Source organism: Pipistrellus kuhlii, unplaced genomic scaffold, assembly GCF_014108245.1.
Source record: "Pipistrellus kuhlii isolate mPipKuh1 unplaced genomic scaffold, mPipKuh1.p scaffold_m20_p_6, whole genome shotgun sequence".
Classification (NCBI taxonomy): Eukaryota; Metazoa; Chordata; class Mammalia; order Chiroptera; family Vespertilionidae; genus Pipistrellus; species Pipistrellus kuhlii.
In genome coordinates this window covers 43,894,982-43,911,063 of record NW_023425562.1, presented here as the reverse complement: position 1 = coordinate 43,911,063, position 16,082 = coordinate 43,894,982, and the positions used below count along the sequence as shown (strand labels likewise).

The window sequence follows — 16,082 nt, the reverse complement described above, 5'->3', positions numbered from 1 at the left end:
ATATGAAACACCCTTGGCCAACTGCAGTACATCTGTTGGTGAAAAAATGTAGTCATGGATAAATTGGTAAAGAATCCATTTCATAAGAGAGATGTTTAACTGTAACATGATAACATATTTCTTGTCTTTTTTATCGTTAGTATAATGCCAATTTATCAGTCAGAAAATGACAGATTTATGCTGCTATGACATTGTTTTCATTAATTAGATGGTGCAGGGTTACTGTGCACCTAGTGACTGCTATTTCCACATGACTGCTGTCTCCTGATTTGGAGTGACTTTCTGTATAGAATGTACTTGGTTCATGGGAACCTGCTCTGCACGGCCCCTCCCCTCTCCTGCATTGACTGTTGTATTCATGGGAGTCATTTAGCCTAAGGTCTGGTACAAAGTAGGGAACCAATAAGTGCCTCCTGTTGCAATTATTTTAAAAGGGGGATTAAAATAAAATTTCCTCTCTTCAGGGAATGCTTTAATTTGCCTTTACTGCAATATGTCCACTGTAATTATTGCCAACACTGAGTGTTCTTGATTTCCTTGATTATTATTTCAAAAAAATTATGTCTATCAGTTGTAGCTTTGGTATACTTATTCTGTTTTTTAACATCTGCAGCAATTAAGAAAATTTTGCTCCAATCTTTTTGTGGCTGTAAATCATTTTTATCCAAGTAAAATGTGAATGTTTATTTTTGTTTCTTTAGTCTTAAGAGAAGGTTTTATGCTTGTTTTGCTTGTATGGAAAGTCATTTATGATGGCTAGACTTAAGATGAGATGGTTTCTGTTTGTTTTGGCTTGAGTGCTGAGAAGCTGGTCATGTGCCCCATTAGCGTTTGTGCGATTGAACCTCCCAGAAGACCCTGGCAGGTGCTCACTGGAAAGGAGGCTGGAGATTGCAAAATGAAATCATTGCTGCACAAATAGAGATGCTGAGTTCTTTGGAACGGAATGGCAGACATAAGTTCATGTGGATTCATTTCAGACATTGTAAAGGGACATCAGGAAAAAGTGCTGCACCCAGAAACAGAGAAGTCAGCGATAGAGTTCAATCCCAGGGCAGTGGGGGTGTGGAGAGCAGTGTGAGAGCTGAACGGGAGTTGAGTCATGCCTTCTGAGGCGTAGGTGTTCCCAGCAACTCTGAAGCAGACCCAGCAATTAAGATGTTTCTCATGCCACCGCAGCCACAGACAGGTCCAAAAGGAACATAGGGCAAAAGGCATTCTTCCCTTCCTCCTGCATCTACGAGAGAGCCTTTTAAGTCTTGCACAAATTGTTTTATTTTCTTACATAACTGTGATAGCACATAAAAGTTGCTTGATCTCATACCTGAATTGGGGCAAAACTATTGAAACATGGCTGTGGGACTAAGTTCATCACTGGTTCATCGAGCCAGTGAAATTCCACACTTAAGGAACCAGGATTTGAGGAGTGTGTGGCAGATAAATCAAGCACATTACTAACTGATGTCTCTCTCATTCATTGTCTTCACTAGGCTTCTTTGAGAGTAAATGCATTCAATATGCCTTTTTCAACGTACTTTGATGCCCATCCCAACATTTATCTTTCTAAAGATAAAGACTCTGTCAAACTAATCATTTTATTTTAAGCATTTTAGTGGCTCAAAACCACAAGGTAGGCTTGCTTTAGGAAGAACAAAAACACAGGCACTTGATTTTATACATTCTCTTGGGGGGAAAAAAGGAAAGAGAAACAAAAATAAATGTAACTTGTTTTTACCCAGATATTTCTATTTTATTTGAACAACACCAAACTTTCTCTTTTCCTTCTCTCTTCTGCTAAGCTATGAATTTTATTTAAATTGAATGGATTTTGAAAAGGAAGCTTTATTTAATAAATGGTATTGCATAATTAGTTACTAGGAAAAAAATTTAGACCTCTACCTAACATTATATATAAAAGTAAATGCCAGGTAAAATAAAGATCTAAATGTAAAAAACAAAATATATTAATATTGGAAGAAAATATACGAGAACATTTGTACCACTTTGAGGTGGAATAAGAGGACCTTCTCAAGCAAGGTGAAAAACATAAGAGTCCATAAAGAAAACGATTGCCATATTTGAGCAAATAAGAATTCACGTGTGGCAAAAATCATGGTTAACCCTGAGAAAAAGGAAATGGTAAGCTGAGAGTGTCATGTGACGCGTGCACCATGGGACCCTGAGTGTGGCACAGGGCATTCAGGTAGTTCTACATACAGGTAAATACAAGACAAGCAGCCTGGCAGAAAAATGGGCAAAGTGTATGAAAGTGAGTTTCAAAGAAGATGACCTTCACTGAGAAATATAAATTGAGATGACCTAAACCTGCCAGCTTTTGGCCTTCACATGAGCAGTGCTAGAAAGGATGCTAACATGAAATGTTAGTGGAGGCAGTAGCATGGAAAGAAACTCTCCTACATTTCTGTAACTTTTTGCTAATTTTGAAGCACACATTAAAATTTAAATTGCACATGCTCTTGGACCAGTTATACTTTTAGAAATGTACGTTCACAATCCCTTATCCAAAACTCAGGAGGCCATTTGTGTTTCAGAATTCAGAGATTAACAGATTATTGACACTATCACTATGATGCCTACACTACATGTTTTATATAACACCTCCAGAAGGGTTTGGGAAGGCACTCCATAAGCAAACATATTTATATTTCTGAAGAGGAAAAATGAGTATTTACGTCGGTCCTGGTCAGCTTTTGCTACCACATGAATCAATGAAAGATCTTTGAATTTTCAGAGCTCGTTGGATTTCAGAATTTTGATAAGGCATTGGGCACCCATGAATATTACAAAGTAAAATCATTGCTGCACAAATAGAGATGCTGAATTCTCTGTAACAGCATAAAACTGGAGAACTCCTAATGTCAGTCTATGGAAGGATGGAATACATTGTGAACATTTGTGCTCTGTGTATCCTGCAGCTGTCAGAGTGAGTGAGATTTTTATGTCCTGTCTTAGAAATAAGAATTGTTTGTATTAGTTGGGAAAACAAGTTCCAGAAGAAAGGTATGTGGTATCGTATAATCCCACTAAAACAAAATGAAAGAAAACAGGGAGGGAGGTTATCTCCTCTATTTATTCATGTTTGTGTTTTCTCAGGAGGAAAAACTTGGAATGATATACACCTCACTCTTGTCACTGGTTCTCTCAGGAGGTTGAGATTTGGAAGGAAGCTGGAGAGACTGTTAATGTTTTCTTTATATGTTCCTATAGTTTGTCTGTAAGAATGAGTTGATTCTATATGCAATCTTTCTCTTAAAAGTTAATATAGCGAGTATCACAAAGCACTGACTGCCTGGCCACACTCTGCTAAGGTGTGGCCACTACAAACTATTATTAGGAAGCTTGCTTTTCATAATTAATGGGGAGCAGTGGACTAAGCCCAGAGCTAGGCTTACAGCTTCATCAGGTCCTTCATTACTTAATACTGAAGCCTAATAATTTCCAAAACTTATTAGTGTCCCTCCACAGGGACAAAACCATAGACTGTTACTATGAAACGGAAATGTAATCACCCAGGGGATCTTTTCTTAATTGATCCACTTGTAGTGAATGATAACTCCAGAAAATAATATTGACTTTTTTCCCCTCTGACTCATTGAATAAAACAGGTATGGTTTCCTCTTCATGAGTGTAATGTGTAACACTCATTTTCAGCACAGTGAAAATATGTTTTAAATTTATTTTACTATCAAATTTTACTAGTATATCCTTAGTTCCTGAAAGGAAAACTATTGATTTAGATGGATCTAAAAACCAATTAGTGTTTTGTTTCCAAATACTCATCATGCTATTTACTTGGCTTTGTGTCCTAGATATATACAGGTATAGATAGCTTTAGCTTAGATGGAGTAAAAGTTTTTTACTTAAATTTTTGAGTGTGGGTAGATGAGTAGATAAATGCTGAGAAAGGAGGAAAGATGAAGCACTTCTAGGATCCTGATAAAAAGGACCTGGGGAGGAGGAGGTATATGTGGATTGGCGGCCTTTCTGCATTTGTTTATTTTTCTTAAGTTTGGTATCAAAGAACCATTGCCTTTTCTTTGCTGCCCTGGAAAACATGGATCCTCTCCATTGTCTAAGTAGGTTTTTTTTTGGAAACCAGATGTAATAAGTTTATAGAGCTGCAGTTGATCTGTTTTAAATGCCTATATATCTTCCTGATAAAGTCAGGAAAATTGGATGCATCAATGTGATGCATTTTAACCTTTGGATTTAGTGTAAGAAGTTAAGCACTCTTTTTGTAGCATTAAATAATTTGCTCAAGAAATATTATACCTGGAAATTTAGTGATGAAGAAAAAATCCATTTGAAGCCATGTGAAGACTATAAAATATAATAACATGATGTACTGCTGTCTAGATTAAAAGAAGTTCAGGGACAAAATTAATGATTACTCTGTTTCCTCAATGGCAGTTTTAAGGTGTGTGCTATTCCTGCTTTGCTGTTAATTAGTTATGGCTGTGATGCTGGAGAAAGGCAGAAAGAGGTACAAATATCAGTAAATCAAACCCCTAGACTAGGGGTGTCGAACTCAATCAGAGAAGGGGCCAAAATCTAAAGTCCAGCCTAAATTCCGGGCCGAATGGTTTACTGAACAGTCATAAACTGTCATTGTGATGGAAACGCAGCGGAGTGCGGTGATGACAGCGCGGTGTGGGCCACATTGCAAGGCCTGGCGGGACGGATTTGGCCCGTGGGCCTTGTGTTTGACACATGTGCCCTAGACAGTTAGCACAGTTTGTATCTAGATTCAGTATCATTGTTATTATAACTTTGTTTTATAATATTAAGACAGTAAGAAATGCAAATGAAAGAAACATCGTCAGTTTGGCAAAGCAGTGATCCTATCAGCTTTATCTGCCATCTTTCCCTATCTCCACTTTGACCTCCTATCAACTCAAAGCCCACCCTTTGTAAATAATCATGCACTTTGTTATATGCCCCTTTGGAGACTTAGTTTGAAAGGGACTTCATTGTTTCTATGTGAACACACACAATTAGACTTTTCTGTCCGTGTAGGTTAGTGGTTGGCAAACTCAGTCAGCAGAACCAAATATCAACAGTACAATGATTGAAATTTCTTTTGAGAGCCAAATTTTTTAAACTTAAACTTCTTCTAATGCCACTTCTTCAAAATAGACTCGCCCAGGCCGTGGTATTTTGTGGAAGAGCCACACTCAAGGGGCCAAAGAACCACAGTTTGCGAACACTGGTGTAGATTATCGTGTATGTTTGGTTGATTGTACTTTCCTGTGACTCTTGTTATTAAAAAGCACGTGTTCCTTGGAACATTGTATGAAGTCAGACCTGAGTTTTGAAAGTACACACAGTGCCCATTACCACCTGCTAATGTGATACTGAAATACTGAACCTTGTAACTACATTTTAGGAATTAACTAAGATTACTCTTTATTAGACTGGGTAAATGTTAACTTGATTTCTTTTTCCTACTCTGAGCTCTATGCTAGAACAAATGCACATGAGTTCTGTCTCTTTCCTTGAAGCACATTCTTGCTGTGGAAAGTGAAGTCAGTCTTTTCAGGTGTTGGGTGGTTTGGGGAGCCCTGGGCTGTGCCTGAATGGGTTCGAATATTCATGTGCATAGTGTTCCACATGGCCATTGTTGCTGGGAAGGCCACCCACTAGGGGGAAAGAGAGGGAAAAGCATGCTTTCCAGGTACTACTCTGAGGCCCTTCTTTGACCTGTGACTTAGAATTATTAGTAATTGATACCTGTTTACATTCAACTCTTTAATAAGATGTAATAAAAGAAGAATAGGTGAGATGAGAAGCAGTACTGATGTTGAAAGGCAGTAGATTCAAGTTGAATGTGCTAGTCACATGGTTTCACTGAGCCTGTGTTTTTTTTTGTTTTTTTTTCTTTCCAATTTATGAGCTTGGGACATGAAAGAAAATGATTTCAAAAGCCCTTTTCATTCTCACTTCTGATAACCTTGAGGAATAAGGAAGATCTATCCATTTCAAGTACCTTTCTTTAGCCTTGGTACTGGGTGTGAGTATACATCTATAACAGATGTTTTTAAAAAACAAGCTACAGTTTCTTGTTTTTTTTAGTTTCTAAAGCTTCAAAAAGACTCATCCCTTGTCCTTGCTAAACCGACCACTATAGTTATTACAATCATCATTAAAATAATTTTTATTGGCCTTAAATTTTGTGATGCTCTGATTACCTACATCAAAAAGCTATGAGGAAATACTTATAGCCTGAAGTACTATAATGTAATTTCATTTTAAGGATTTTTTTTTTAGGTTTAAAAAACAGTTAGTATTAGTTTAAAATTATTTAAAGTATTTCACCAAATATGTATTTTTGTTAAAGCTGTCCACTTTTATTTTAGAATATGGAGCTGTGCACATTTGATAACACATCTGGCTCACTGATAACCAGGACAGACAGAACTATAAGTCCTTTATTTTTAGGAGACATAGAGATTTCTAGTCTTCCTCCATAGATGTGTTGTCACCTTGCTTGCTCTCTCCTCTGCATTCTTTTTGAAGGAAGGTAAAAAGAGGAAAAGACATCCACTCCCCATTTTTCATCTGTAGTATTTCTCTCTTAATTTTGCCTGCAGGTATCTCTTTCATCCATGTTAAGACAAAGGGGAAGAAGATTCTAGGTAGACTATTCTTCTTATCTTCCTCAGGAGGGGTTTTTGAATTGGCAGAGGCCTGTGACCTGACTGCTTTCTATATCTATTAAGAAAAAGAGGGACTCTAAGAAGGCTAAGGGCTAGAATTTCCAAAACAGATGAGCTTTAATGTATTCTGATCAAGAACTTGAGCTCTCAGAAACAGTGTTTTGTTAACTAAACAAGTATGCTGAACACTGTGTTCTTTTCTGGGGAGAGTTTGGGGGAGGGGCTGCACAGGGAGTAATATGAGGAGGGGGTGAGGAATGTGGTGAAAAGGAGTACGTAAGAGAAATTTAAGATACTTATAAGTCAAAATTAGCCCTTACAATATACAGGTGTAAGGAAAGAGTATAAATGGAGGCCCCATAGCATATATCTAAATATTTAAGTTATAACCAAGCTACAAGCTGTTAAATAAAATACAATCTCTCCTCCGACTGTGACAAGTATACTTGTATGATGACTTGTGTGGGGGAGAAGGAAATTTTCCTCTATCCTCAAGGTTCTGACAGCTCAAACAGAAATGAGACAGGTTAGCAAGAAAAACAACCCAGTTCAATACACACATATGTATGGGAAGCCTGCATGCACAGGAGGTTCAGAAACAGAGAAAATATGTGACATTCTGAGGTAGGGATGAGGTAAGGTGTCTTGAGGGCTTCGAATTGTCATTGCAAGATGGTTAGTAAATATAAGTTTGTCCTGCTCTACAGACAGATCAAATGATGTTACCTCTGATATTCTCTTAATATGGGCAAGGCCTCTAATTCAAGTTCTTCTAAGTAGTTAATGGAGGGGCAGAACACATCATAGAGGCACAACTTCAGGTGACTTGTTCCCAACCTCCATATCCTTGGATCTATTATGGGAGAATGGGCCCAAGGAAGAGGCCCACACAAGCCCTGAAAACAGATTTGGTATCATTGGGTAGGGAATTCCAGGTTCCTGTTTACTGTTAGAATGGAGAGAACACTTCTTCAATGGAAATGTTATGGGAACCATGTAAATAAGTTTAAAATTTCTGGTAGCCACATTCAAAAAAGTAAGAAAAAAGAGCTGAAACTGATTTTAATAATATACATAATTTAATTCAATATATCAAGATTATCAGTTCTAAGAAATTATGAGTTTACTTTCTTTTTGAACTAGGTCTTTTTGTACTCAGCAGCCACCTAATGCCCATCGCATCCTATTGGACAGAGCAGAACTAGGGAATGGTGCCAGACTCCTTGTTCCATGGGTTCTCTCTGTCTCTCTCTCTCTCTCTCTCTCTCTCTCTCTCTCACACACACACACACACACACACACACACACACACACACACACACGCGCGCGCGCGCGCACACACACACACTCATATTGTTGGCAGATACTTTTCCAAAACTCATTGCTTCCATTTCCATCTGGAGTAATTACTGGAATTGTGATTCTTTCATTCTTTACTTTCTGAAAAGTCTTTGTACCTGTAGACATGAGAAACCGCAGACCTGTAGAGAATTTTTATGAGTTTATTTGAGCCAAATTGATGACAATTCCAGGAAGCAAAAATATCAGATGTTTTGAAAAAGGACAGTTATAGTTTCTTTTATACATTTGAAATTGAGGAGATTGTGAAGGTAGGAGAAAGCAAGGTGGGGATTGGATTACAAGACAGTTAAGATTGTGTGCTCTTGTGGCTATGCTTCCGAGGGATCTGAAAAATGGACATTTCAAAGGGGTGTCAACCTAGAGCAGAGGTGGGGAACAGGAGATAAAGAAGAAAAACATTGGAGAAAGGTTTTGGAGAGCAAGAAGAGGCTAGGTGAGTTGTGTCATTAAAGTGACAAGACTTTTCCAAGGGTTTCTGGTTAGCAATAGCAATGGCTGCATTGAGATTGAGGAATGATAATTGGTGCTTAAATTTGGGACTACATAATTACTTGCCTTTGAGACTGTAGCTTTTTATTATTTCCAGTTTGGATTTGAGAGAAGAGAAGCAGAAAAGTGTTTGACTTGTGTGGGATAACCCAGAAATTCAAAAGATAATGTTCTTATCCTCCCTCTCTGTTATCATTCACATGTGTGTGAATTAAGCTGGCTAAAGGAAAGCTAAGAAATATTGTACTCCAGCAGAAGTCACCTCCCCAACTGTAGAGTGATGTTTGCTTTTTTAATGTGTTGTTTATATTTCACATAAAACACTGGTCTTCAAGTCTGAAGCTGTGCATTCCAACTCTGCTGCTTGCTTAACCTCTGAGGATTCTGTTTCCTGCTCAGTTGAATTCTAGTTGGGCTGGATTAAATTATGTAAAGTTGTGCATCTATAACATTTGTCTTTTCTTTCCTTTTGTTTTGTTTTATTGTAATAGGTTCACCAAGTTGAAGAGTCTCAACCTTTCCAATAATCATTTAGGGGAGTTCCCATTAGCCGTCTGCAATATTCCAACCCTGATGGAGCTGAATGTGTCCTGCAATGCCCTTCGAGCAGTCCCAGCAGCCGTCGGAGTCATGCACAAGTGCGTACTTGAGACCCCACTGTGGAGTGTCCCTCCAAACCCTTTAGGGGGAGCTAAATTAGGACCATAGCACATGATAATAGTTAACTTCTGTTGATCATATAAGTCTTGCCTCCATTTAGACTTTTATGTGGAGTTCATTTGTTAGCTTTTATACTTGTTAGTATCTTGTAAAAAAAAATATATATATCCCTCTTTAGAAAGGAAGATCCGTATGGATGAGTGTGTCTAAACATGGGTTACTTGTCATTTTCTAGGTTCTGTTGAATTCTAAGACTTAGAAGTTAATTAAAAAAAAACAAAAAAAACAATGAAAGATGGGTATCTGGGCTGATTTCATCTTTGGCACTCACACTGTAATTAGCTCACATCATTCCCATTTATGCCTATCCCAAGATAGGGAAATTAACCATAATTTTGGTTTTCAATAAATGTTTAAGATGTTTATCTGATCTTTTTTCTCTGGTGTATTATTGCCTCAGGCCCTCCCCTCATATATTTTGCAAAGAAAATACATTTTCTTTTCCTAGTAATATGACCTAGACTTATGGAACTTGTATGTTGATAATAAAGATGTAAAATTTACATATTCTCTTTATAATTCTTATGTTTTCTTTAATAGCTTACAGACATTTTTGTTGGATGGAAACTTTCTGCAGAGCCTTCCTGCTGAGTTGGAGAACATGCATCAGCTTAATTATCTTGGTCTTTCTTTCAATGAATTCACTGACATTCCTGAGGTATTGGAGAAACTGACTGCTGTGGATAAACTCTGCATGTCAGGAAACTGTTTGGAGACCCTTAGGCTGCAGGCCTTACAAAAAATGCCTCACATTAAACATGTGGACTTAAGGTAACTATTTTTAAGAAATATATCCCTTTTGAGTGGCTAATTTATATTTGGGGGGATAGTTTATAACCCCTTTGGCAACATTTTCCTGCCAAGGGCTCTAGGCTGGATAGTTATAATTAAAGCCCACTTTTCTATTTCTGTCCAGAAGGAAGAATAATGATTAATAGTAAGATTTGTTCATACCTGATACTGGCTTTTAAAATTTTCTCTTTAATGGAATGATCAGATGTCTTGAAGGTCTTGCTTTATTTTGTAGGGTTGATCCCTGTTTTAATTTGCATGAATAGATAAAGGCCATGAGCCAGGGAGAGTTATTTATGGGGAATGAAACCATATCACTAACAGCAAAATGGATATTTTATTCTCTCAGTCCTTCTCTGTGGCTTGAAACAGTTAACATCATTGAGTATATCTCCTTAAATTTGTTTTTCTCCCATCTCTCCAATCAGGTGGTTCTGCCTAGTTTACTGGTCTTTACAAAAATATAGAACTCAATCTCTTGTTTGGCCAAGATTTGGCTAGAACCTCCACTCTCACCCCTTGTAAGAGCAGGGAACCTGTAGTTTGAATCCCAATCACGCTAAACTCAACTGGAAACGACTAGTACAATCTTTGCTACATCAGAGATGCTCAGTAATCATCCCTCAGTGCGTAAGGTTCAGTTTCGCTTCTCATGTAGAAAGAACCAGTCCACAAGGAGGAAGCTATTCTAAGTTTCTCTATTTGAAGGAAAAACAAGAGCCTGTCATGGGATTGAATTATTGCAAAAACAACATATGGGGCTTAGGCTATCATACAAACTTGCCCCGTTTGATATTTTTCCAACCAAACTAACTCTCCCACTAGCTAGGGGTTGATGACCATATATTCCCCATGTTCAATCTTGGATGATATATTTGGTGTCTCTTTGCAACTGTTAGCATCTCTAAATTACAGTCAATAGAACCCAATTCATAGAGTTTTGGAAGGAATTGAGGTACAAACCTCACTTTTTGTTTTGATTGTATTATTATTATTATCATCACCTCCCCGAGGATGCTTTTCTACTCACGGGACCTGCTCGGCTGTCATTCTTAGCATGTTTACATCTCTCCATTTGTCTAAGGTGGTTCTTTCTTTGCCTTACTACCTGCTTTCCTTTCTATTGATAATCCAGGCCCTCACTCAGACCTGTTGAGTTATGTCAGTATAAAGTAACATCATCTTTTGATCTCCTTTCTTCTGCATTCATGTGGTCTGGGCCTAGGAAACCCATTCATTCCTGTCCCACAACTTGTTGCATGGCTTAACCTGTCCTCTGACTAAAGGAATAATCAAGCCCGTCACACCTGGGAAAGTGATAGCAGTTTTGCAGACCTAGATTTCTTAATTCAGGAAATGCAAATGGTCTAATTTATCTGACTTAGAGAATGTGACAAGTGAGGGAACTGAACACTTTGTCTTGTTAACTTTCTTTCTAAATTGTTAACATTACTTGCCTCTGAGTCACTTGGATTTAAAAAAAATCTTCATATTTAGAAAAGACTTTGGTCATTCTGTCAAGGTTGAATAAACGTAAGTAGAAAACTGCTTCCCACTAGGCCACTGATCTATGGAGGGGAAAATCTGGTCCGATTTGCTTATAAGTCTGCCTTAATGTTTTAAATTGAAACTAGTGGAATGATTTAGGAGGAGTTTTACTTAGTTTCTGTAAGCAAAGGGCTAATTTTATTGATTCATTTTTTATTGCTTCAGATAGAAATGTTACATCTGATTAAAAGTGATCATGTTTCTTTTAATCTTATTCTTTTTCTTGTATTGCTGTTCTTTGAGTTTGGTATTTCTTCTATGGCATCATTAATAATTCCCTTGTCTTGTCTTCTCTGTTCAAAATGTGGATGTTATCCATGCCTTTCTCCTTGATCACTTCTCTGCCTATAGTCTCATGGCTTTGTCATTCACCTTTCATCCCCTTATTGATTATTCCCATTTTTCTCTCTTATTTCTCTTTTTGGAACTAATTCCACTTTAGCTGCCAACTAGAAACCTTGGTTTCCCCTACTGATAAACTTAGCCAAATTCATGTGAAACAGAGTTCAATTTCTTTTCTTTACTCAACAACTTCTTTCCCCTGGATTCCTGTTGGTTCATTGGTTATGCCCACACAGCTTTGACTCTGTTTCTACTTTACCACCAGGTTCTATCAGTTCTTCTTTCACTCTAGTTTCTCCCTAGTCCTTTCCCTTTTCTTCTTATTGCTATTGTGTTTCTTAGCTAAGCAAGTACACTCTTGCTCAGAGCCTTCAATACTCCAGTCCAAAGTATTCAAGCTCTCATATCTGGTTTCTACCCGCTAGTCTGTGAATCCCTTGAGGAGGAGGTTCTACTTAGAGCTGCTCAAAATGTGGTCCTCTGAACTGTGCTGGCAAGCCAACTCTTTGCTACTTTTCCCCAGCAAGATATGTATAGATATTGAGACAACATTTTAGAAACATACAGTAATTCAGCATTGCCACAATATCCAAGGAGGCTCATAAAAGTAGATTGATCTCATTGTACAGGGAACAGACTAGTTTCCATGATGGTGAACTCACATGGGAGCTGCTTGTGGTGTGAATTGCATGCTGGTCATGTGCAGTGTTACTACATATCAGTCTATGGCATCAGAAGTTTAAAAAACAGGTCTTTCACCATAGTAACTGGGAAGCACTACTCTTATTGGTTCTTGATCCACCAGATTTAGCTCTTAGCAGATGCAGTGTTAATTGATAAGTATTAATTGACTAACCTACTTTCATAGCCATATTCTCACTTGTCTCACATATCTGTGCTGTTCCTGCATTATTCTTACCCCATGCCCTTCTCTTCAGTCCAGAAGCCATCCTGCTGTTTTCCTTGGGACCATTTTCTTCTCCCATGTACATTTTTATCAGTTCTGCCTACCCTTGGGATTCAGATGAGATGTTTCCTCTTCCATCACATCTTTTTTGATCATTCTCTAAATTTTATACATCATTTATGGCACTTATTACTTACTTTATATATGAAAGCATATATGATTTTTCCTCACTAAATTTCAGAAGCTGTTGAAAGACACCTTGTTTTATTTATGAACATAAAACCATAAGTCATCGTCATCATTATTACCATAGTCTTTCACTGTTTGCAAAGTAATGTTTAATGAGAATTTATGAAATAGATAAAATGACTGTGTTAATTGAGGGGATTGTTGGAAGGTAATTTTAACCATATTTTCAAAAATGTATTTTATTGATTTTTTTTACAGAGAAGAAGGGAGTGGGATAGAGAATTAGAAATATCGATGAGAGAGAAACATCGATCAGCTGTCTCTTACTGGGGTTGTGCCCGCAACCAAGGTACATACCCTTGACTAGAATCAAACCTGGGACCTTTTAGTCCGCAAGCCGATGCTCTATCCACTGAGCCAAATGGGTCAGGATTATATTTTGACTCTTTAGAAGTTTACTGTAAACTAGAGGCCTGGTGCACAAAATTCATGCATGAGGGGGCCAGTCCCTCAGCCCAGCCTGCACCCTCTCCAATCTGGGACCTCTCAAGAGATATCCCAACCGCTCTCCTTCCTGCCTGCCTGATTGCCCCTAACTGTTTCTACCTGCCAGACTGATCACTCCCTTACTGCCCTATTCTGCTGACCTGGTCGCGCACAACTGCCCTCCCCTGCAGGCCTGGTCCCCCCACCCCCAATTGCCCACCCCTATTGGCCTGGTCACCCCTAACTTTCTTCCCTTGCCAGCCTAGCCATCCCTAACTGCCCTCCCCTGTAGTCCTCGTCACCCCTAACTGCCCTCTCCTGCAGGCCTGCCCCCTCCCCAACTGCTCTCCGCTGAAGGCCTAGCCACCCCTAACTGCCCTCCCCTGCAGGCCTGCCCCCCTCGTCAACTGCCCTCCCCTGCAGTCCTTGTCACTCCTAACTGCCCTCTCCTGCAGGCCTGCCCCCGCCCCCACAACTGCTCTCCCCTGCAGGCCTGCTCACCCCCCAACTATCCTCCCCTGCTGGCCTGGTCCTTCCCAACTTCCCTCCCCTGCAGGCCTGGCCACCCCTAACTGCCCTCCCCTGCAGGCCTGATTACCCCCAAGTACCCTCCCCTGCAGGCCTGCCCCCCTCCCCAACTCCCCTCTCCTGCATACCTGGTCACCCATAACTGCCCTCCCCTGCAGGCCTGGTCCCTCCCAACTGCTCTCCCTTGCAGGCCTGGGTTCCCCACAACTGCCCTTCCCTGTTGGCCCGGTCTCCCCTAACTTCCCTCCTCTGCCAGCCTGGTCACCCCTAATTACCCTACCCTGCAGGCTTGATCACCCCCAACTGCCCTTTCTGCAGGCCTGGACCCTCCCAACTGTCCTCCCCTGCTGGCCTGATCACCCACAACTGCCCTCCCTTACAGATCTGGTCCTTCCAAACTTCCTTCTCTGCTGGCCATCTTGTGGCAGCCATCTTATGTCCACATGGGGCAGCCATCTTGTGTGTTGGAGTGATGGTCAGTTTGCATATTACTCTTTTATTAGATAGGATAGAGGCCTGGTGCACGGGTGGGGGCTGGCTGGTTTGCCCTGAAGACTGTCTCGGATCAAGGTGGGAGTTTCTTTGGAGTGTGGGGCAGCCTGGGCGAGGGGCCTGTGGTGGTTTGCAGGCTGGCCATGCACCCCAGTGACCAAAATGGAGGCCCTGGTACCTGGGATTTGTTTATCTTCTATAACTGAAACTTTGTAGCCTTGAGTGGAACCAAGCTTCCTGCTTGCTCTGTGGCCACAGCCATTTTTGTTGGGATTTATTTATCTTCTATAATTGAAACTTTGAAGCCTTGAGTAAAGGCCTGGACTAGTCAGGGTGTGCAGAAAGCTTGACTTCCTCCATTGCCGGGGAAACTCAAGCCTCCTGCTTGCTCCGTGGCTGCAGCCATCTTGGTTGGGTTAATTTGCATACTTGCTCCTGATTGACTGGTGGGTGTGACTTTTGGGTATAGCAGAGTGATGGTTAATTTCAATATTGCTCTTTTATTAGATAGGAATACTACAGTGAAATTGTGGGAGTAACTATTTCAAATGAACATGATAATGCCATATTACAAAAGTAAAGTAATATAAGGTGTAGTATAGGGAGATCATGGGATATGCATTTCAGTTCTTGCAGTCTTTTATATCCAAAATGAGATTTGTTTTTTTCTTTTTATTCTACATGCATATTCTGGAATCTAGCCAGCATTTGGAAATAGTCAAAAGATGGGGTGAGGCCAGTTTTTTAATCTTACAACCTGGAATGAAAGAGAAGGAGCCAAAAAAGCATACTCTTAGGGACATTTGAAGAGACCATATGCTGTACTTGCGGGTTGGCGAATCCTCATTCTGTGCTGTCACTCATCCTGTGTGTCAGTGGCTTTATGCTACTGCTATTAATAATTCAGTCATCATTTCATTTACATTTGAAAGGTCAGAAATTCTATCAGAGAGAGCTGGGCTTTGTTCTAAGCTCCAGCCTTAATATTAATGCTCTTCTAACCCACGTGCACAGTCTCAGTATTTTGTTCTCATTACAAAGACAAGTAGAGGGTTCTTGTTTGTAAAGAAGTTGGGAATAGCCTTGCAAACTGGGAATTGGGATTTTCATCTGTTTTTCTTCCCTTTGAAGCTAAATGTGTCTTTGTTATATCAGTTTCTAGTCCCCATTCCTGTGTACTTACCTTCTTGGCAGCTCATCCCCAGCTACTTCAGCCCATTAGCTATCTGGTTCTCATGGCTGAGATTCTGCCAGCTTTTCCCTGTGCCCTGCTCCATTCTAGACTTGTTGCTCTCCACTGTTGTCCTTCACTTTATAATTTCTCAATGAATCCTAGATGCCAATTTTAGTATTTTCTGTTGTCTGCTCTTTCAAGCAATATTTTAAAGATACAGTTTTGGTAATCTGTTTTTGGTTCTGAGCCTGTACAAAATCCAGATATTTACATTCCAGTCTCTGATGCATCTGTGGCTCTCATTCATTATTTTTCTTTCCAAGTTCACCCTTTAATTCTTTCCTATATGGCTGCTCATCTACCAGCTCACTATAGT

The 16,082-nt window shown here is 39.6% G+C and overlaps 1 protein-coding gene across 3 annotated transcripts in view; it reads left to right on the top strand.

Annotated features, from left to right (window-relative positions):
• The window catches only part of PHLPP1 (PH domain and leucine rich repeat protein phosphatase 1), a 227,594-nt gene that overhangs the window by 132,108 nt on the left and 79,404 nt on the right, over positions 1-16,082 (top strand). For all 3 annotated transcript variants that reach the window (XM_036419873.2, XM_036419872.2, XM_036419871.2), the window contains exons 5-6: positions 9,020-9,166; positions 9,789-10,019. In XM_036419873.2, the coding sequence (XP_036275766.1) occupies positions 9,020-9,166; positions 9,789-10,019 (378 nt within the window). The remainder of the gene's footprint in view (positions 1-9,019; positions 9,167-9,788; positions 10,020-16,082) is intronic.